General features: G+C 41.7%; 1 protein-coding gene across 6 annotated transcripts in view; it reads left to right on the top strand.

Moving 5' to 3' along the window:
- Positions 1–21218, top strand: part of LOC141126750 (uncharacterized) — a 57308-nt gene extending 36090 nt beyond the window's left edge. For 4 of the 6 annotated variants that reach the window (XM_073612715.1, XM_073612716.1, XM_073612718.1 and 1 more), the window contains exons 2-4: positions 6452–7607; positions 14566–15060; positions 19678–21218. In XM_073612715.1, the coding sequence (XP_073468816.1) occupies positions 6729–7607; positions 14566–15060; positions 19678–20247 (1944 nt within the window). In that variant the 5' untranslated portion in view covers positions 6452–6728 and the 3' untranslated portion in view covers positions 20248–21218. The remainder of the gene's footprint in view (positions 1–6451; positions 7608–14565; positions 15061–19677) is intronic. The other 2 variants (XM_073612719.1, XM_073612720.1) reach the window with 2 other exon arrangements.
- The last annotated feature ends 986 nt before the right edge of the window (positions 21219–22204 follow it).

The raw sequence follows: 22204 nt of genomic DNA, 5'->3' as shown, positions 1-22204 counted from the left end.
TTGTGTGTATATATTCATTTTTGTTTTTATTTTAATTTTTAATTATTTTGTTCTCATTATATTTTTTGTACCCAATTAATAATATCTTGGGTAGTTTGGGTCTATTTTCTATTTTCCATTTTTGTTTGCAATTATTAGGATGGCCACTAGGGGGGCTTTTATCTTTTGAATGTGTCCCCTCAGATTTAATATTTGACCTTCTCTGGTTTGTGTCACAGACTATGCCAGGGATTGAAGTTTTAATACCCTTGTTTTTGTTGTGTTGTTTCTGTCCGGATTCAGTATATTCCCTTTGCATAATCCTGGACATATGTCATTCCCATGACACAACATCTAGATAATATAATTTTTGGTAGTTATTTTATTTGCATTTTGAATTTCCTAATGAGCTGTCGATATTATCATCAGGTATCGGCATATATGTAGGGCATTCTGATTATGAGTTATATCTCTCATGTGCCTTACACCTCAAGATTTTCTACCCTACCCCTCTTTTCTCTGGGTTTAGAAGTCTGTGGGATCTGTGAGTTCTATCAGATCCACACTGTTTACAGGAGCTTATGCGCATCCGGGATGTCACAACTTGCGTTCCGGGCTCACTATGTGAGTCCGTCGATGGAGCTGAGCTCAAGGAGAGGCTTGGATCGCGGGTGCGCATGCGCATTTGATTACTTATCATTTGCAATCCAGGCCCATTATGGAAGTCCGCTGGCATGGCGGAACTCAGAGTGAGGCTTGGTTTCTTGTTTGTACTATTTAGGGAGGTGATGCGATGCGCTGCCCGTGCCCCTGGAAGACGTAATCTGCTTACGAAACGCCACGTAGGGCTGAGCGATGTATTCGCGTCACCTTCCACCGATGTTGTGATACCAACAGGATGGGCTGTCTGTAAGCATCCGCCGGTGCTCCAGACCTCTTTCCACAGACGCTCATTTTTTTACATGTGAGTGTATATTTTATTTGTGTCTATAATAAAACCTTAAGATTTTACACTATTGGAGCCCCCCTCTTTTTCCGTACATGGTCACATCACTCTGCTGAGAGCTTAACTCCCCGCTGATCCATCCATCTACACCAAGATCCCTGATGTTTCATCCCAGTGTCCAATCTCGGTTTTTCGGTGGTCCGGAGCGATCAGATCTAACAGCTCACCCAGACTCTCTGTAACGGGGGGGTCATGGGTTTCTGGTAAGCGACCAGTCACTCTATTTGTGGTGGTGGACCAAAGCACCTTGTCTTAATTCAGCAGGACCTTCACTCCAATTTAATTCAACACTCGAGTGGTCTATTTTTCACAATTTGGACTCACAATAATTATATTTTCTGTATTGTTGCACATGAAGACTGCACTTTTGATGATAGATTTATTGATTATTTATACATGCTAATTTACATGATATATGATTTGTATGTCTATACACTTATTTGGATCTTACCTTAAAGGTGATTTGATTATCACTTGTATGCACATTTGTTCTCAATAGCGCAATTCAATAGTTTTACAATGTCCTTTGTCCTCTTCACACCCTCCCCCCACTGTAGTGCCCTCTGCCCCCCTAATGCAGTATCCCCTGTCCCCTACACCCCACTGTAGTGTCTTCTGCCCCCCCCCAAAGCAATGTCCTTTGTCCTCTTCACACCCTCCCCCCACTGTAGTGTCCTCTGCCCCCCCCAATGCAGTATGCCCTGTCCCCTACACCCCACTGTACTGTCTTCTGCCCCCCCAAAAGCAATGTCCTTTGTCCTCTTCACACCCTCCCCCCACTGTAGTGTCCTCTGCCCCCCCAATGCAGTATCCCGTCCCCTACACCCCACTGTAGTGTCTTCTGCCCCCCCAAAAGCAATGTCCTTTGTCCTCTTCACACCCTCCCCCACTGTAGTGTCCTCTGCCCCCCCCCAATGCAGTATCCCCTGTCCCCTACACCCCACTGTGGTGTCTTCCCTTCCCCCGATGCAATGTTGTCTGTTCCCTTCACACCCTCCCCCCACTGTAGTGTCCTCATCCCCTATACCAGTGTTATGTAACACTCTCTTACCTTACATTGGTGTATAGCAGAGCGGAGAGCAGGAGGTATGACAGTACTGGATAGAAGGCTGTGCTTGGTTGTTAGGACTGCCTGGCAACTAATCCCCTGCTGGTTAATGTGAAAAGTTCATTCCAGCAGCTCCCGTCCCCCACCCCCTATCCAGTACTGTGACTCTTCCCGCTCTCTGGCTTGCCGACCAACGCTCTATAATGTGTACTTGTCTCAACCCAGAGCACTAAGTGTCACTTTCATCTGCTGCTTCATTCCTCTCCTATCAGCATGAGTCACTTCTGTCAAGTTTTCCTGACACCAAGAGAAAAAAATGTGACAGTGGAGGACACAGTCTGTGATTGACAGCCTCAGCTCTGTTCATGTGTTCTGTGTGAAGGGGAGGGGGGTGTTTCTTCCTTCCAATCAGCACTCAGAGCTCTCCTCACTGAGCTCTGCAGCTTGTAGTTTCAGCTCTCCTCCCCCTGCTTTCTGACAGCTCAGACAAGCTTTATAAATGCAGCACTTTGAACAGATGTAGAGAAGAGAAGACTGCAGATAGAAAGGTAAAACTTATGTAGGGGGGATTTTTTTTTTCATCTCTGTATGTCATCTGAGGCCAGTCACTTCACTGGTTATATACAACCACTTTAAAACATCTGTTTCTGCAAATCAAAGCTGTACAGACAGACAAGGTTTTCTCAACCATGGTGCCATGTGGGTTCCCATGGGGTGCCGCAAGCACGAGACCCAGTTTACCCCTGATCAGAAATTAGTGGGAGGACTCTAATGTGATGGGGAACTCAGAGGTGATGAGGGGCCTCTGATGTATAGGGAGAATTTTAATGTTAAGGGGGAACTCTGATCTGAAGGGGGGCTTTTGTCATTGTAGGGGCCTCTGACATAAAGGAAGGACCCTAATTTGAAGGAGGGCTGGGATGTGATCGGGAAACCTCTAATGTGTTGGGGAGTGTTCTGATTTTAAGCGAGGGCTCCAGTGTGAAAGGTGAGCTCTGATGTGATTGGGGGACCTCTGATGCTCCCAGGAGGCTGTTGGTCGAGCTTCCCTGATCTTGCACTTGTGCAGCAGGGAGCCAGCCGTGATTCCTCAGGAAGTCGCAGCCAACATCCAAATCCAAGATGGCGGCACCGCAGTCCACTGCAGGAAGACATCACTTGACTTCAGGAACTGGTAAATGCCTGATTTTTAAGTCAGCAGCTACAGTATTTGTGTACAGTATTTGTAGGGTTGTTAAAGCGGTAGTAAACACTTTGGGGAAAAAAGGAAAGTTTTTTTAACCACTTGCCGACCGCCGCACGCCGATGTACGTCCAAAGTTTGGCGGCGGATATCGTTGTAATGGCAGCAGCTAGCTGCCATAACCCCGGCATCCCCGTTTTCGTGCGGCGGTCGGCTTTCAGATAAAAGTGGTCTCTGCGGCGCATTCACCGCAAGATCACTTTTATGGGTGGCGGGAGAGGGGCACCCCCTCCTGCCGCGATCCGGTGCCCTCCACCGCTTACTGGAACCGTCGGTAGCGCCGGAGGCGATCGCGTCTGTCTCCCTTCTGTGCCTAGAGACGAGTGAGGCTAGGATGGTGCCCACTCATCTCCATGACACTGCTGGGCGGAAACAACGTCAAAACGTCACTTCCGCCCATACGTCGTAAAGGCAAATTTTTTTCAATGTCATTTTTTAAAACTACTTTTTATTTATTTTTTTTATTGCATTTTAGTGTAAATATGAGATCTGAGGTCTTTTTGACCCCAAATCTCATATTTAAGAGGTCCTGTCATGCTTTTTTTCTATTACAAGGGATGTTTACATTCTTTGTAATAGGAATAAAAGTGACACATTTTTTTTTTAAATAGTGTAAAAATAAATAAAATCATGTAAAATAAATAATAAAAATAAAAAAAAATAAAAATTTAAAAAACCCCCGTCCCGAGGAGCTAGCACGCAGAAGCGAATGTATACATGAGTAGTGCCCGCATATGAAAACGGTGGTCAAACCACACATGTGAGGTATTGCCGCGTCCGGTAGAGCGAGAGAAATAATTCTAGCCCTAGATCTCCTCTGTAACGCAAAACATGCAACCTGTAGAATTTTTTAAACGTCGCCTATGGAGATTTTTGAGGGTAAAAGTTTGACACCATTCCATGAGCGGGCGCAAATTTGAAGCGTGACATGTTTGGTATCAATTTACTTGGCGTAACATTATATTTCACAATATAAAAAAAATTGGGCTAACTTTACTGTTGGCTTATTTTTTTATTCAAAAAAGTGAATTTTTTCCAAAGAAAGTGCGCTTATAAGACCGCTGCGCAAATACGGTGCAAAAAAAAGTATTGCATCGACTGTCATTTTATTCTCTAGGGTGTTAGGAAAAAAAAAAAAAAAAACAATATATAATGTTTGGGGGTTCTAAGTAATTTTCTAGCAAAAAAACCTGTTTTAAACATGTAAACACCTAAAATCCAAAACGAGGCTGGTCCTTAAGTGGTTAACAGTATGAAAAGACTTACCTTAAAACAATGCGCTCTTACTCCTGACAGGGCTTCCATCTATTTTTCACCTGGACTTCCTTCTGGGTTCGTGGGCTGCGGCCACTTGAATGGCTGAGCTGCGATTACATCACTTTGCCTCTCGGCCATGGCACACAGCTCTGAAGGAATGGCACGGGTTTGCGTTTTGATAAATGATTTGCCAACAGTGTTGATGTTTTAACAATTTTTCAAACACAGCTGAAATTGTAGGATAAGCGAATATTTTCAAAATCCATTACAGTAAAACCTTGGTTTGAGAGTAACTTGGTTTGAGAGTGTTTTGCAAGACAGACAAGCAACATTTTTTAATAAAATAAAAAGCGATGTCTTGATATACAAGTAGCGTCATGTCTCAACTGAGTATAAAAGAGAAGAGAGGCGTCTCTAAGTGTAGCAATATATAGTTACATTTAAAGTGGTTGTAAACCCAATACAACCACTTTAACCTACAGGTAAGCCTACATTACGGCTTACCTGTAGGTGCAAGAAATATCTCCCAAACCTAAAAGGTTTAGGAAATATTTGCAGGAATAGCGGCACAGATGTCTAAAGCGCATGCGCCATAGACATCTGGCGCAGGCGCACTGAGCGTGCCGTTTCTAATGGCGATCATGCCATTAGTGGCGGCACCAGCGCACATGCGCGAGAGTGACGTCATCGTGGCTCCATTCAGTCACAGCGCTGGAGCCGCGATACCCAGAAGTCACTCCAGGATAGATGGCGGCGTCGGAGGAGGAGAACGAGGGACAATGCCGGGCTTCAATCTCAGGTAAGTAATTCATAATGAGCTAGTATGCTATGCATACTAGCTCATTATGCCTTTGCCTTGCAGGGTGTATTTTTTTTTTAAGAGGCTTTACTTCCTCTTTAATAAAGGTACAACATTTAGCAACCTATTGCTACACTTAGTTACATAGAAGATGAGGTTGAAAAAAGATGAGTCCATCAAGTCCAACCTATGTGTGCAATTTTATGTCAGTATTTCATTGTATATCCCTGTACGCTGCAGTCATTCAGGTGCTTATCTAATAGTTTTTTTTGAAACTATTGATGCTCCCCGCTGAGACCACCGCCTGTGGAAGGGAATTCAACATCCTTGCCGCTCTTACAGTAAAGAACCCTCTACGTAGTTTAAGGTTAAACCTCTTTTCTTCTAATTTTAATTAGTGGCCACGTGTCTTGTTAAACTCCCTTCCGCCGAAAAGTTTTAGAGGCGCCTCTCTTCTCTTTTATACCCTGTAGCTCCTGCTGGATTTTGCTTCTAGTCCCCTTGTGGAAGCTGCCGATTGTGGATGGACATTTTATGGTTACACAACCTATCACATTGCTATAATCATTTACATGGGCTATAAAACTGAAGAACCTATGAATAAATGGTTGCGGAATCATCTAAGTTTCCATTATTTCTTATGGGAGAAATTCGCCAAGTGCTTTGGATTACAAGTATGTTTCCGGAACTAATTATGCTCGCAATCCAAGGTTTTCCAGTGTATTCTTCCTTGAATCTTTGTGTGGTTGGTGTATTTCTTCCAGATCTGTGCAGTAATCCAGTGTGAAATTTTGGCTCTCTGCAGGAGCTTCCTATAATAAAGACCGCTCACTGCTGCTCCCTCTCCTTATGCAGGGTGACTGGTCTTGTCTCCGCCCCCTCCTGTAGTTTTCTGCAGGCAGCCTGTAATGGGTGGAGTCTGCTGTGCCCCTCCTACAGCTCTGCTCAGGCAATGTTCAGCACAGTTGTACTTTTACAATAATATATGAGTTTGCAAAATCATTTGGTGCACACTGAGTGGATTCAATACCTTCATTGCTATTGAAGGTTTAATTATATGGAAGTATTTGTGCCCAGAGTTCAGCTTTTAATCACTCAACCTTTTCTTTTTTTTCTTTAGGCAGGTTTACACAATGCTTATCCAAAGTGGTAATAACCAGCTGAATAGAATCCAGAAGTTCAAATCAAAAGAGAATTTGATTTCTGCATACATTTAACTTCAAGGTCACCATAATTTCTCATCTTTAGTGTAACAAGTGAACCTTCAGCTTGTGAAGTAATTATGAGAGCCTTGGCACGGTTGAAAACAAAGTAACATTTGGAGAATATCACTGTAGGCAAGACATTTTGGAACGCCATACTCCCTTAACTCCGTGTTGGAGATCATTTCTGTGAACATGAACCCAAAACAATTGACCTGCTGTGACTACTATCTCCAAATCCCATCAAACGCGGAAGTGAAAGCCATTCCGTTTAACTCTTTGCCTAATAATGTTCGTCAGAAGTTCCGCCAGATGGATAATTACATTGATGGCAGCAACGCCCCTCATGTTATCTTTGTGTCGCCTGTAACCAAAAGTACACTTCAGATAGACCACAAGCTGAATACACTGAACAAGGAGACCACAAAACAGACGTGCTCCGAGGGAAACCACAGAACTCATTTTGCTGGAACTCCAAATACCTTTATAACTGGAGATGAGGAAGACGCTGAGGATTGTTTTGTCCCTATAAGATCCTCCAAAAAAATTGCTTCAACCATTTTGCAGCTATCAGGGAAGAGCAACAACAAGACTGCATTTATTCATGATGAAAATACAGGACCAAAGTTAGAAGATGCCCTTAGATTTAATCTAAGAGTGGTTGACATCAGAGTCAGGGCTTTGTGTAAGTACAAAAACACAATGTACCTACTGCCAGCCCAAAAAGCCAACGTTTCTGAAGAACAGGATTCACCTGGAATCATGGACAAATTTTCTCCCAGACACGGAATAATGAAATATCAATGCAATAAAATGGAGCAAAATAATATGGTCAAAAACACAAGGCCAGACAAAACTCAGCCTTATCATGATGAGCCACTTATTCATTTGGATAAGGATAATATTTTACCCAGTGGTGTCTTTGTTCCACAACAAAGCAAGGATAATATTTTACCCAGTGGTGTCTTTGTTCCACAACAAAGCTTAATAGAGAAAACCCACAATAAAGGCCAATTCTCTATTATCCAAAGAGAGCTAAATCCAACACATGGCTACAGTCTGCAACATGTTCAGGTAAGAGTTCTTTCGAAATTAAAATATATCAGTTTTTTTTTTTTGTAGTTTGTGTACCATTGGGATATTTCCCTTCACTTGCTGTACTATAAATATAACAGAAATGTGCATAATATATTATATGTAAAGCATGAAAATAATTATTAGCGCATATATGGATTACTTATTTTATACTATGGGTTACCACAATAATTATCTATATGCTAAATAAATATTTACTTACATATTGTATGTATGTGTATATATATATATATATATATATATATATATATATATATATATATATATATATATATATATATATATATATATATATATATATATATATATAATTTAAATTTTGTGTGATACCGTTATCCAGTAAGCCCCACCCCATATTTTATGTTATCTTGTTTCTTAGCCCCAATGCAAGGAGAGTATTGAGTTCCCAAAACACATTGGACTTGTCTTCTGACCTTTTGCCATAAGAAAGAAAGATTTACTGGACTTTTATTACACTTGAGGCCAGTACAGGGACAGGTTCATCCAGCGCCACCCAGGGCGAGAATGTAAAACTGCGCCCCCTCTCCCCAGCTGCTAATGCAAGATGTAGAATGAGTGTACCACCCTGTACCCATTCTCTACCCCCTTGCTCCAGCTACCCATGGTTGGTATTGAATGTGTACTGCACATGTGAGGTCAATCAGCATCTAGAAGGCAGCTGCACATGTGCAGTGTATTTGATATGGGTGGATGGAGTGAAGACTGTGCATGTGGCGCATGGTTTGTAGTTGGAGTAGTTATCAGAGCAGACATCAAGCCATCGTCTGCTGAGATCTGGAGTGTGCAGTGAGGGGCCATACTCCTTCTAATCACTGCACCTAGGGCAGCGCTGCCCCTCCTGCCCAACCCTTGTCCTGACCCTGCTTATTGCACTCTCTTCATGGTCCAGCTTCGCACTTACCCCATCCAGGTCATGGCTTTGGCGGCTTCCTCCTGCATGTCAAATCGCAAATGAGGTTCAATGTAGAAATATGTAAAATAATACATTTGAGTGGCAAAAATATGAATGCAATCTATACACTGGGGGGAGAACCTCTGGGGGAATCTAGGATGGAAAAGGACCTGGGGGTCCTAGTAGATGATAGGCTCAGCAATGGCATGCAATGCCAAGCTGCTGCTAACAAAGCAAACAGAATATTGGCATTAAAAAGGGAATCAACTCCAGAGATAAAACGATAATTCTCCCACTCTACAAGACTCTGGTCCGGCCGCACCTGGAGTATGCTGTCCAGTTCTGGGCACCAGTCCTCAGGAAGGATGTACTGGAAATGGAGCGAGTACAAAGAAGGGCAACAAAGCTAATAAAGGGTCTGGAGGATCTTAGTTATGAGGAAAGGTTGCGAGCACTGAACTTATTCTCTCTGGAGAAGAGACGCTTGAGAGGGGATATGATTTCAATATACAAATACCGTACTGGTGACCCCACAATAGGGATAAAACTTTATCAAGGAAGGGAGTTTAACAAGACTTGTGGCCACTCATTAAATTTAGAAGAAAAAAGGTTTAACCTTAAACTATGTAGAGGGTTCTTTACTGTAAGAGCGGCAAGGATGTAGAATTCCCTTCCACAGGCGGTGGTCTCAGCGGGGAGCATTGATAGCTTCAAGAAACTATTAGTAAAGCGCCTGAACGACCGCAACATACAGGGATATATAATGTAATACTGACATATAATCACACATAGGTTGGACTTGATGGACTTGTGTCTTTTTTCGACCTCATCTACTACATAACTATGTATCTCCTCCCGTGTCGCAGGGGTCACGTCTCCTCCCGGAAACTTTGGTCTTAGGACTCCCGGCCAATGGGGTCTCAGGACCAACTTCCTGATTGGACGGGAGGAGAAGCAGGAAGACATTAGTGAATAATAATTCACTAATGTCACACATTAGTGTGGGTGGAGCCCACCCATTTTGAAGCCAATTAGCACCTCAGGCACTAATCATGTGCTTCCAAAAAAAAAAAACACACACATTGAAATCCATGTGTCCGGGGTACTGCATGGAGATTACAGGCCAGGTACATGGATTAGGGGGCAGCTGCTCAAAATGCTGTTTTTTCCTTCACTTTCTGTCACCAGGACAAGCAGGAGGGATAAAAACCTGACATGGGTTCTCACCACTCCATCCAAAACTAAGAAAAAAAGATTTGGCCTTAGGTACACTTTCAAGTAAATGAGTAACATTATAATATGTTTTTCAATGTTTTTTCATGACTAGATATATAATGTTTTTTTTTTTTTTTTTTTTTTTTTTTAAACATTACAGTGGACTATATCATATTAACAACAACCAGCTTTATAGTGGTTCAGATAACAGCTATATAAATATTATACTGAATGCTGAAGGCACTCATCTCTTCTGGCAGAGAACAATACTTTAAAGTGAATCACTCATGTGCCACATCCGTAAAATTCATTGGAACAGAAAAAGAAACCCTCTAGGTCGGACTTTGGAAGCAGATTGGAACAACAATATATTACCTTTAAAAAATTAGATTTTATTAAACATAGATACATAAGAAAAAAACAGTATAAAATTATAAAAAGGTATCGTGCATTGACAGCCACGCAATGGCCAGAAGAGACGGACGTTACATATACCAAAGAAAGAAATGATGTTTCAACAGTATGGCATCAGAAACACATGTGAGCCGATTTATGCGGTTATAGCTGTGAAGTAGATAACCTTCATATAACTGTAAAGTTCTTGAAGGGCTATACTCATTATGCAATGTGAATGTGACTACTGACTGCGATACAGCGAATATTTTTGTCTGACGATAAGGGTATCATACAAGCTTTCATTTTGCCCCTAGAGGTTGAAGTAAGTACTACAGCCCCATACTCATATATCTCTATTGAGGTATATTCTTTATATTGAGACAGCAGCTGAAATATCCATTTATTATAGGTGATCGCTATATAACACTCCTTCGTTTTTTCTGTCCTCTTTTCTCTCTTTTTTGCTCTGTAGCCATCTTTTGGTATATATTTCAAATTTGAAATCCTGGCCTGGGTTATTCTGATGTTATGACGCCCATCCAGGGAGAGTCCTGTGTAGACAGTGGCGTATGCCCGGATCAGGTGAATATGAACACAACCAATTTTGATAGAACTGTAAAATATAATATGTTTATTTTTTGATATATTGTGCCCATATAACTTTCTGTATATATATATATATATATATATATATATATATATATGTTGTGAGATGATGTGTTCTTCTATTCCATGTAGTGAGACCTGTTCTATACCCCCCAAAGTGTGTCCTGAGGAAGCGATCCAATGAAACGCGTTAACACACAGGGGCTCACACATGTTTCCGATGCCATATTGTTGAAACATCATTTCTATCTTTGAGTATATGTAACGACCGTCTCTTCTGGCCATTGCGTGGCCATCAATGGACGATACCTTTTTATAATTTATTTATTTATTATACATTTACTATGTTAAATAAAATCCAAATTTTTAAGATAATATATTGTTGTTCCAATCTGCTTCCAAAGTTTCTGTTCCTTCTAGCAGAGAAGGAACCTCCTGACATTTAAGTAATTTCCATATAGGTTTTTAATAAGCACACAGACAGTGTTGGGCTTGCTTTTTAACCACTTGACCTCCGGAAGATTTACCACCTTCATGACCAGGCCATTTTTTGCGATACAGCACTGCGTTTCTTTAACTGACAATTGCATGGTCGTACGATGCTGTACTCAAATGAAATTGATGTCCTTTTCCCCCACAAATAGAGCTTTCTTTTGGTGGTATTTGATCACCTCTGCGGTTTTTAGTTTTTGTGCTATAAACAAAAAAAGACCGACAATTTTTGAAAGAAAAAAAACAATATTTTTTTTACTTTCTGTTATAAAACATATCCAATAAAAAAAATGTAAAACATCAAATTTCTTCATAAATTTAGGCCAAAATGTATTCTGCTACATGTTTTTGGTAAAACAAAATCCCAATAAGCGTATAGTGATTGGTTTGCTCAAAAGTTATAGCATCTACAAACTATGGGATATTTTTATCTACTTATTTTTTTTTACTATTATTGATGACAATCAGTGACTTAAAGCAAGACTTCAACATTGCAGTGGACATTCTGACACTAACTTACACCTTTGACACTTTTTGGGAACGAGTGACACTAATACAGTGATCAGTGCTAAAAATATGTCTGTCACTATATTTCGGGGCACCAGGCAGGGGTGCCCGCTTTCACCCCTCCTGTTTGCCCTGGCCATAGAGCCCTTAGCAGTCCAACTAAGATCCACTCCAAAATTGACTGGTTTGAAGCTGGGGGAATTTGAAGAGCGCGTGTCACTCTATGCAGATGACGTGTTGTTATATCTGCAGGATCCGGGCCCTCACTCTTGGAAGCTTTCTGATTGATTCAGGAATTCGGAGACTACTCCGGATTCCGTATAAATTGGAAAAAAAAAAGTCCTCCCTTTTCCTCATTGATGACGTGGTGGGAGTTCCGCTGGATTGCCCCATTCCGTTATCCACCTCCTTCAGGTATTTGGGAATTGAGATTCAGCTTCCCATTTCTAGGTTCCTGGAGACCAATTTGTCACTGATTGTGGGAAATTTTCGAGAGAGGGTTCAGAGATGGCAGAATTTACTCATCACCTTGATGGGACGGATAAATCTGTTTAAGATGATCTTCCTCCCTAAGTTTCTCTATATCCTCTCGAACTCCCCAATTTTTGTGACACTGCGGGTCTTCAGGCACATTGACTCCATTATTGTAGGTTTTTTGTGGGGCTCCAAAGCTCCCAGGGTATCTTTAGCAATATTGAAACTACCAGTTACAATGGGAGGGATGTCCCTTCTGCGCTCTTATTTTCTGGCCTCCCAGCTATCTTTTCTGCACTGGCGGCTTTCTCCACAGACACATAATGCCACTACCTTGTTGGAGGCAGCAATTTCCACCTTACAAGAAACCCTCCAGAACATGCTCTACAGGAAAGAGATCCCGGGGAGAAGGGTGGGCTCAGTTATGGCACTACCTACGAAAGTGTTTCATCTGTGTTCTCAACGGCGGAGGGATGAACCCTTGTGGCTATCTCCAAACAGTCCTCTATGGTGCAGCCGATTCTTGGGGGAGTTTTTACAACTGTCTGATGGGCAAAGGACCTGGGCAAAATATGGCATTAAATATTTACATCACATCTGTAAGGATGACCGTCTGTGCACTTTTGCCCAGTTGAGGGAACAGTTTGGAGTGCCCAAGACTTGCCTCTTCCGCTATGTCCAACTGCGACATGCAGCAAATGCCCAGTTTGGGGGGCCTGAGATACAGGTACAGAATACAGATTTAGAAAAGATTTTGATTGACCCGGATACGTCCAAGCGGATCTCTAGATATTATGGGGCAGTGGGCCCAGGAGTAATGAACTTAACTTCCAAGGCCAGGGCACGATGGGAGATGATTGTCCCGGAGTTGTCGGAAGAACTGTGGCAGGAGGCATTGGACACATACCTCTATGGATAAAATGATCCAGTATCGCTATCTGCACCAGCAGTATTATACACCAGCTAGACTTTATCAAATGCATAGGAGGGAGTCTGCTATCTGCCATAAATGCGGGAAGGAGGAAGGCACTTTCTTACATATGGTGTGGGAGTGCATGAAGGTGAGACCATTATGGTTGCAGGTGATTGAATTTATATCAGACAACTTTGCTTTACCAAACATTTGCTCTCCCCTACGTTGTTTACTTGAGGTTTTTGATCAAGAAGAGATGAATGTGCACACTAAACTATTCCTTAGGATCCTTTACTTTGGAGTGAGAAAACTCATTGCTAGATGCTGGATACGTGATGAGCAACTGACGTTGGGGATGTGGATAAAAATAGTAAATGCAGATGTGATGATGTATAAAATGACTTATGAAGCTAGGGGAGCTCCCAAGAAGTTTAGGAAGGTCTGGTTCCGGTGGGTGGACTCTGAGAACACATTGGATGTGGAGGGGTCCTAGATCATTAGATAAGTAAGACCTATTGCTATTACCAACTCATGGCAGAGGGATGAGGTGTGGCCTGCTCCTTTTACTACAGACAGGCTAGGCCTTCTTGTCTTCTAATGAACATAACACCGAGTGTTGACATCCCAGCAGGGGGGGGGGTTCTTTTTCTATGACTGTTTGAATTCTTTGACAGGTTTTGGAAAAAATAAAATAACAATAAAAAATGCACATATATACTGAAAGATAGGGTAGGCTAGGGGACCTGCATGCCACATTTAGGTTACAGAGATATTTGCAATACCAATGCTGTGTTTATGGTGATATGAATGCTGTTGTAACCCCTATCTGATGTATTGTATGATTAATCCTTATGTGCACAATAAAAACTCTTTAAAAAAAATATGCTAAAAAAAACCTTTAGTTTAATATCACTTTAAAGTGTTTGTAAAGGTTCAATTAAAACAAAAAAAAAAAAAAAAGTCATACTTACCTGCTCTGTGTAATGGTTTTGCAATGGATCCTCGTCTTCTCAGGTCCCCTGCTGGTGCTTCTGGCCCCTGCCTTCTGCTAAGTGCCCCCATGAGCTGCTTTTATCTGGGACACTTGTGCATGCTCGCTCCCGAGCCACCTCTGTGTGTCTATGAGACACCAAGAGCGCTGGTCGGCCCTGCCCCCCCCTTCCAGTCTCTCCACACTGGCTGTGATTGACAGCAGTGGGAGCCAATGAGGAGGCAGAGACCTGGAAGAACTTCTGCTCTCGTGCACATCTCTGAATGGTGATCAGGCTCAGGCAAGTATAAGAGGGGACTGAAGGGGGAGCTGCACAGTAAGAAACACTTCAGCATTCAGAACCAATTTAAGCAATATTCAAAAAGAGGGTGAAAGTACTCTTTAAGAAAACAGCTATGATAAAATGTTTTGCTTTTTTTTTTCATAATAGCACCCTTTGGCGATCAAACAATTCAAAAGAAAAATCTACTGCGAAGATGCAAAAGCTGTAAAAAAGAGACCTAATCCTGAAGGTTCAGATACAGATCGCAAAAGAAACGTTGTATCTATTTCATCCACCTCTTTAGAAATGGCTCCATGTGTTCCTGAGGAATTTCCAAGTTTCTCTTGTTATCCAAGTCAAATATCACCATCTAGAGAAAGAGTGGAAAGTGCAGGGTCTACTTTATCCAAACCATTGTTAAACATGAAGTTCCAAATTCCACAACCAACTTCTAGTTGTGAAGATTGTTCAGACTTTGACTCAAGATCTAGTTCGCCTTTTTCAGCAGTTACTATTTCTACAAATACTTCAGAAGGATTTGAGTCTGACCAAAATGAAGAGCCACTTGAGATCAGGAGGAGGCCAGAGCAAGCATCTTCTTTATATCAACAAGCCGAAACAGCCCAAGACAAGACGGCTCAAAGACATCTACAATGTGTGAGTGTAAGCCATACCTATATTGTTACATTGTACTTCTCATCAGTGTAGCAGGTTGTATAGCATGTTACCTGTTGAAAACTAAAATTATGAAACTTAAATTATGAGATTTAGGATGTGGTAGTCCACGAAGGTCCAAGGGGTTCGGTCCCAGAAGGCTTTTGGGGTGGCTCAGAGTATCTACCAGAAAAGAAAATTGGGTGGCAGGAGAGCCTTTATGGTGTAGTTAATTGGCCCAAATGTGATAATTAGTTTAAAAGGTTCATTAATAGAATAAAATAAAATTAACTTACATCTAGGCTGTAGTCACCCTAAGGAGTAAAGACACACAACCTTCCATGTGCACAGGTAGAGAAATGGTTGCTCTTGATGCCACAGTGATCCAAAAAAGCCAGTTGGTGGTCTGTAGAGACGCCTGTTGTCATAAGTCTAATGCCCTGTACACACGGTTGGACATTGATCGGACATTCCGACAACAAAATACTATTATTTTTTCTGACGGATGTTGGCTCAAACTTGTCTTGCATACACACGGTCACACAAAGTTGTCGGAAAATCCGATCGTTCTGAACGCGGTGACGTAAAACACGTATGTCGGGACTCTAAACGGGGCAGTGGCCAATAGTTTTCGTCTCTTTATTTATTCTGAGCATGCGTGGCACTTTGTCCATCGGATTTGTGTACACACGATCGGAAATTCCAACGAATTTTGTTGTCGGAAAATTTTATAGCTTGTTCTCAAACTTTGTGTATCGGAAAATCCGATGGAAAATGTGTGATGGAGCCTACACACGGTCGGAATTTCCGACAACAAGGTCCTATCACACATTTTCCGTCGGAGAATCCGACCGTGTGTACAGGGCATAAGGGTTGGGTTGGAGTCACCTAGATTTAATAACCATTGAATCACATTTTTTTGTGAAATAAAGCAATTTTATGCTATTAAACCAGATGACTCCAACCCATCCTTAGACTTATGACAACAGGCACCTCTGCCAATCAGACCACTAATTTGATTTTTTTAGACCTCTTTTAACTCACTTTGTAGTTCAAACACCCACCTGAGAAGCCTACGTAGTTTCCAAGATTGGGATCATTGTAGTCTCTTTTAACTTCATTTGTTTTAAACTATAATATCCAAGCAGAAGTCATTTTTATTTTATTAAATAAATGTGATAAGGATTTGAAGAAAAAGATCAGGATGAAAGCTGATGAAAGCCACAGCAGCTTTAGGCTTTGTACACATGGGCTTCAGCTTGTAGAAGAGCAGTGAGTCCAATGTGATTTTGCAAAGCATTTTTTTTTCAATCTTACAGCCAGGCTAATGTTGGTATTTTGAAGCCTTTAAAGCTGTTCAGTTCCCCATGCACAAGGCCCAACGTGCACCTGCCATTTCATCCATCTTACAGCAGAGTTTGAGGACTTTTTTTACAGTGGAAAAAGAGGAAACTTCCCCTCACGTCCTGGTGAACCAAGTCTTCTATTTTGCATACAAACACGCAAATGTACTTAAAACCTCCAAAACCTTATACATTTTCTAAAAGCACAGGACCTCTAGAATAACAGTAGTTACAATTTTGTTACTGTATGTATCACGATCTGCTATTTATAGTAGCTGAGATCTGACATCTCTGAACCACGAAAACCTCCTAGCTGAGCTCTTTTAGGTTCATGCTCTGCAGGGGAGGTTGAGGAATAGATATTCCCTGATCTCCCCCCATTCACTATCCTGACAACCTAGAGAGCACAGCAGAAATATCCCGTTATTACCTTGTCTTGAAGGCTAACTCTGGGAAAGCTACTCTGCCAGCACTTCAAGGGCTAACTGCTCATTTCTGTCTACAGGATGGAAAATCAGTTTAACTTACCTGATCCGCTACCTCCTTGCAGACTATGCTCCCCCATGCTCTAGCAAGGGACTGTTCCTCAGCATACTTAATATGGTTACGGCTGTGCATTGGTCTTGATGAATTCAGGGGACCATAGATCACTGAAGTGCAAATGAGAAGAGACTGTAGTCTAGCATAGTGTAGAAGCCTGCAGGAGTGGAGGATCAGGTAAGTAAAACTGCTTCACCTGTTCCCCTAGACATAAACATGCAGTTAACCCTTGCAGTGTGGGGATAGCTCCCCTCTATGGGAGGACTTTCAGTTTAGTTTAGTTAGGCAGCAGTAAAAGGATTATTAAAAAATATAAGATATCCATTTGCTAGAGAAACAAATGACTCTGAATATTTCTTTTGTGACTAAGTTTTTTTGGGTCAGTCATAACCACTTTTAACCACTTGTCTACCAAGGTAAATTTTAAAAAGGCATTGTAGACAAGTGGTTAAACCAAGCTTTAACAGGCAACTAAGGGCTTTCCGATAAAGGTGATCCTGGTAGCTCTAAAGTCACCTGATCATTTTTACGGGGCTCTCATAGTGCGCCCCCCTCTGTCCCCACGTACTGGTGGCACCTGCGGGGGTTCCCGGGCTCCCACTTTCCCCTGACCGCAGGAAACAGCTTCCACAGTGAAAGTAGGAGGAACTTGGGGAGCATCCTTTCCCCGATGCTTCCTGCAACTAATGACCTCAGGAGCGCCATGTATTATGTCACATGCAGGGTCACAGTTGTCATTCCTCGACTAGTGTAGTTGCTGTGGATTCAGCTCTTCAAACACGATCTGTGTTTGAAAAGCTGTATTGGAGGACAGGGAAGGCATTGGGGGTCTAATCCAGCATGTTGCCTCACATGGCCAGAAATCCCTGTTAGCAAAGGGCAGGGATAGTAGGCAGTGACATCATTGATCAAAGCGTCCAGCATACACTACAGTGTAAAGAAAAAAAAAATACAGTTTAAATTGCTGCCAAATATTTTATTTTTAAATAAAAGCCATAAGGGAAATGTCTTTTGCCAGCAATTTCCAACCATTTTTTTTTTTTTGTAAATGCTAGTGCTTTAAAAAAAAAACCTGCTCCTGGCCACATTTAATTTTTTTAAATGTTTTTGCCTTGGTAAATGTTCCCAAGAGCAGTATTTAGCCTTCCTCCAGCTATTTTTTTTACAACCCTTTTGGTTAGTAGCCCAGAAAATGGTCATTTTTTTTTATTTGACAGATTTGTCTCCTATTGACTTCAATGGGTTTGAGTTTGGCATCCAAAGTTCTTTGAAGTTCAACGAACCCTGCTTGAACGGAACCCAGGGCAGATTGACTCATTCCTATTCAGGAACGGAGTACAAAATACAAATGTGTCACAGTTAGTAATGATCAAATAGGAGAGTGGGCATGCAGGGCAATGGAGGATAATGATCAAATAGGAGAGTGGGCATGGAAGGAAATGGAGGATAATGATCAAATAGGAGAGTGGGCATGGAAGGAAATGGAGGATAATGATCAAATAGGAGAGTGGGCATGGAAGGAAATGGAGGATAATGATCAAATAGAAGAGTGAGCATTGAAGGAAATGGAGGATAATGATCAAAAAGGAGAGGGGGCTTGGAATTAAATGGAGGATAATGATCAAATAGGAGAATCTGCATGGATGGCAATGGAAGAGAATGATCAAATAACAGAGCGGGCATTGGCGGAAATAGAGGATAATGATCAAACAGGTGAGTGGGTGTCATGGTCAGGGGTCAGGCCAGTAGCTATAGCAGTAGAGAGGCTCCCCCCTGACAAGCTGGAAAAGCACACAAATAGGTGACCTTGGTGGATGACACAGGCTCAACCGAGGTGTACTAACTGATATTCCCCAGAGTTCCTGGTGGTGGAGATAATCTGGAAAATAGGAAGTGCGGAGACCAGGAAGTTCATGGGAGGAGCAAAGAATTCAAGGTCCATGAGAAACAAGAGACCAGATTGTTTTAAGAGATCAGACAGGGAGTTGTCCAGGGTCTAAGCTGGAGCTACTGCCAGATACAGCAAAGGTCGTGGGTTCAGATCCTGACAGTTGACATGGGTGACAATGGAAGAAAATGATCAAATAGGAGAGCAGGAATGGAAGGATATGGAAAATAATGTGATCAAATAGGAGAGCAGGCATGGGTGGAAATCAAAGATAATGATTAAATAGGAAAGTGGGCATGGAAAGCAATGGATGGCAATGCCCAAATTTGGGAAATTTATTGTCACTGGGTGGGTGGAGCATGATGGGGAACTGAGAGACTAGTTCCCCATAAGGTTCACTCCACCTTTATGTGACAGTGCACAGCAGTGGGCAGATTCAAAAGCTGATATCCTCCCACTGCCGTGTGCTGTAAAAAAGTGGAGCACACCTAATGGGGAAATAGTTTCTCAGTTCCCCATCAGGATCTGCCCACTGATAGTATAACCCCCCCCCCCAGCATACAGCTCTCAGTGCAATGGCTGCAGTAGCCAGGAAGGGAGTGTGTACAGTGGGGACGGACAGTATTCAGGCCCCCTTCAATTTTTCACTCTTTGTTATATTGCAGCCATTTGCTAAAATCATTTAAGTTCATTTTTTTCCTCATTAATGTACACACAGCACCACATATTGACAGAAAAACACAGAATTGATGACATTTGTGCAGATTTATTAAAAAAGAAAAACTGAAAAAAAAAAGTTTTGCCTTTGTTCTACTTTGGGAAAACAGCTATGATATTGCTTATGCTTTTTTTTAGTGTCCTTTGGCGATGGAACAAATCAAAGGAAAAATGTATTTCAAAGATGCAAAATCTATAAAAAAGAGACCTAGTCCTGGAGGTTCAGATACAGATCACAAAAGAAAATTTGGAACTATGTCATCCACCTCTTCTATCATGGAGCCTGCAGTTCATTTAGAAACCTCTCCATGCGTTCCTGAGGAATTTCCAGGTTTCTCGTGTTATCCAAGTCAAATATCACCATCTAAAGAGAGAGCAGTAAGAGCAGGGTCTCCTTTATCCAAACCGTTGTTAAATATGGAGCCCCAAATTCCCCAACCAACTTCTAGTTGTGAAGATTGTTCAGACTTTGACTCTAGATCCAGCTCACCTTTCTCAGCAGTTTCTATTTCTACAAATACTTCAGAAGGTTTTGAGTCTGACCAAAATGAAGAACCATTTAGCATGAGGAGGAGGCCAGACCAAGAATCTTTTTTAAGTCATGAAGATGAAACAACCCAAGATGAGAGGTCTCAAAGGCTTCTACAACGTGTGAGAGAGCTTAATGAGCAGGTGGAGAACATACGTGCTGAAAAAACAAAAATCTAGGTCCTGCATATATTGTTACATTGTACTTTTCATCGGCATAACGGGTTGCATGGTATTTGAAAAGTTGTTATAAAGTTAATTTCAACTTTTGTAGTCAGATTTGAGGAAATGTTATATGTGTGTTATGTTTGTTGTGTGTTCCTATTCACACAACATATCATTTTTTTTTCTAATATTTTTTTACCTTTTACAAGTCTCTTAGGAGACGGTGTCATGACAGACTTTAAGTGTTTCTAAATGTTCAGGGTGGGTCTGTCCCAATAGAAAGGCTTAGGACAGGCTAAGTTCCCTCTCATTGACATGCAAATTAGAGAAGTCATAACTTGTAACCCATTGTTAGGACAGACAGTTCTTTTGCTAATAATATGTGATTTTATAGTTTATGTTTTTTTAGTTAGTATAGCATAGTTATATTTTTGAGACCATGTGTTTTAAAAATCTAAGGCTCCCCCTATTGATATGCAAATGTGCCAGTTGGACCGGTCCCAGGGGAAGCTCTTTACAGGATATGAGGCAGAGGATGTTAGGGGGAGGGGGTTAGGTTTTGAAAGAAGCATGTGGGCAGGCAAAGAAGAGTTGTGTTTTGGGAGACAAAGATTCAAGACATGGCTGCTTCAATCTTGGGGACTTTGGGGAAGTTCTGAGTTGGACTTTGACCAAGGAACCATGAAGGACTTTACATCTTGATTCCATCTCTAAGTTGAGTAACTGTTTAGATTACTTATTGCATACATATTGTACATGCTTATCTTGCTAGAAAGGATAATTGGCTTGTGCATGTTGTAGGTATATTTTGTAAGCTATGAATTGTGTTTTGTTAAGTTGTATTTGCAGCTTTTCTGGTTGGTAAAAGCATGTATACACTACAAAAGTCTAAGCTTTCTTGGATTTACCGCAGGAACCTTTATTAAAGACAAAAGCAAAACATTTAGGGGCTCGTCCGAGATTTTCCCTAAAGCTCAACTGAAGTAGACCTGTTTTTCCGTTGTGTGTTTTGTAGCTTCTGCTGAAGAAATTGTTTAGGAAGAGTAAGATTGCAAAGGTTTCTTGTGTCCTGGGGGAGAAGGCATGCACCCTGCCTGCCTTGGCCAGAGATAGTCAGTGGATATTTGTTGCACTTCCTGCATGCTCTACATATTTAATCTGAAAAGAGGAAAAAGGCAGAGTTAGAAATAGACTTGCTGAAGGAGCAGCTTGCAGTGGCATCCAAGTGTTTGGAAGAATGACCATGAAGGGTGGCAGAATGGATAATGATGTAAAAGAAGGAAAATGGCCAGAGAAAAGGCACAGAAGGAAGATAAGGAGAAGGACCATAGAGGGGAAAAGAGTCAGCATACAGTAGATAAAGGTGGAGGAGAATGATAATGAAAGGGAGGAGCATGGGCAATGGTGAAAGAGGAGTGGAATGACCAGAGAGTAGGCATGAGTAAAACAGGAGAAGAAGTATCATAGTGGGAAGGAGAGTGGGCATGGGTGAAAGAGGAGTTAAAAGTTTAAAAATACAAGAAGGTATGTTGGATATGGAAAATGATCATAGAGGGGAAAGAAGTGGAGTGGGTATGAAAAGAGGTAAAGAAATGACAAGAGATCATGGGTATGGATGAACATGAATGGGAATAATCTCAGTGGGGAGGAAAGCAGGTGAATAATGAACATAAAAAGAGAATGATTATGGCGAATAATCACAAAGAAATGGAGATTGGGCAAAGATGAAAGTGGAAGAGAAGAAGGGGTGGCATGAAGTTAGAAGGGAATAGTGATGGCTGAGGAGAGGAGACTGGGCATTAATGCAAGTGAAAGAAAATGATCATATGGGTAAAGAGAGTGGGCCTAAATAGTAAAGGATAATGGTGACAGGGAAAAGTGGAGAATGATCATAAGGGTGTGAGGGTGAGAATGGATAAAAGAGTAGGAGAATGGTGCAAGAGGGGAGTGGTGAAGAATTATCATTGGGGTA

This window comes from Aquarana catesbeiana, linkage group LG02, assembly GCF_042186555.1.
Source record: "Aquarana catesbeiana isolate 2022-GZ linkage group LG02, ASM4218655v1, whole genome shotgun sequence".
Classification (NCBI taxonomy): domain Eukaryota; kingdom Metazoa; phylum Chordata; class Amphibia; order Anura; family Ranidae; genus Aquarana; species Aquarana catesbeiana.
This window is presented reverse-complemented; position numbering and strand designations above follow the sequence as displayed.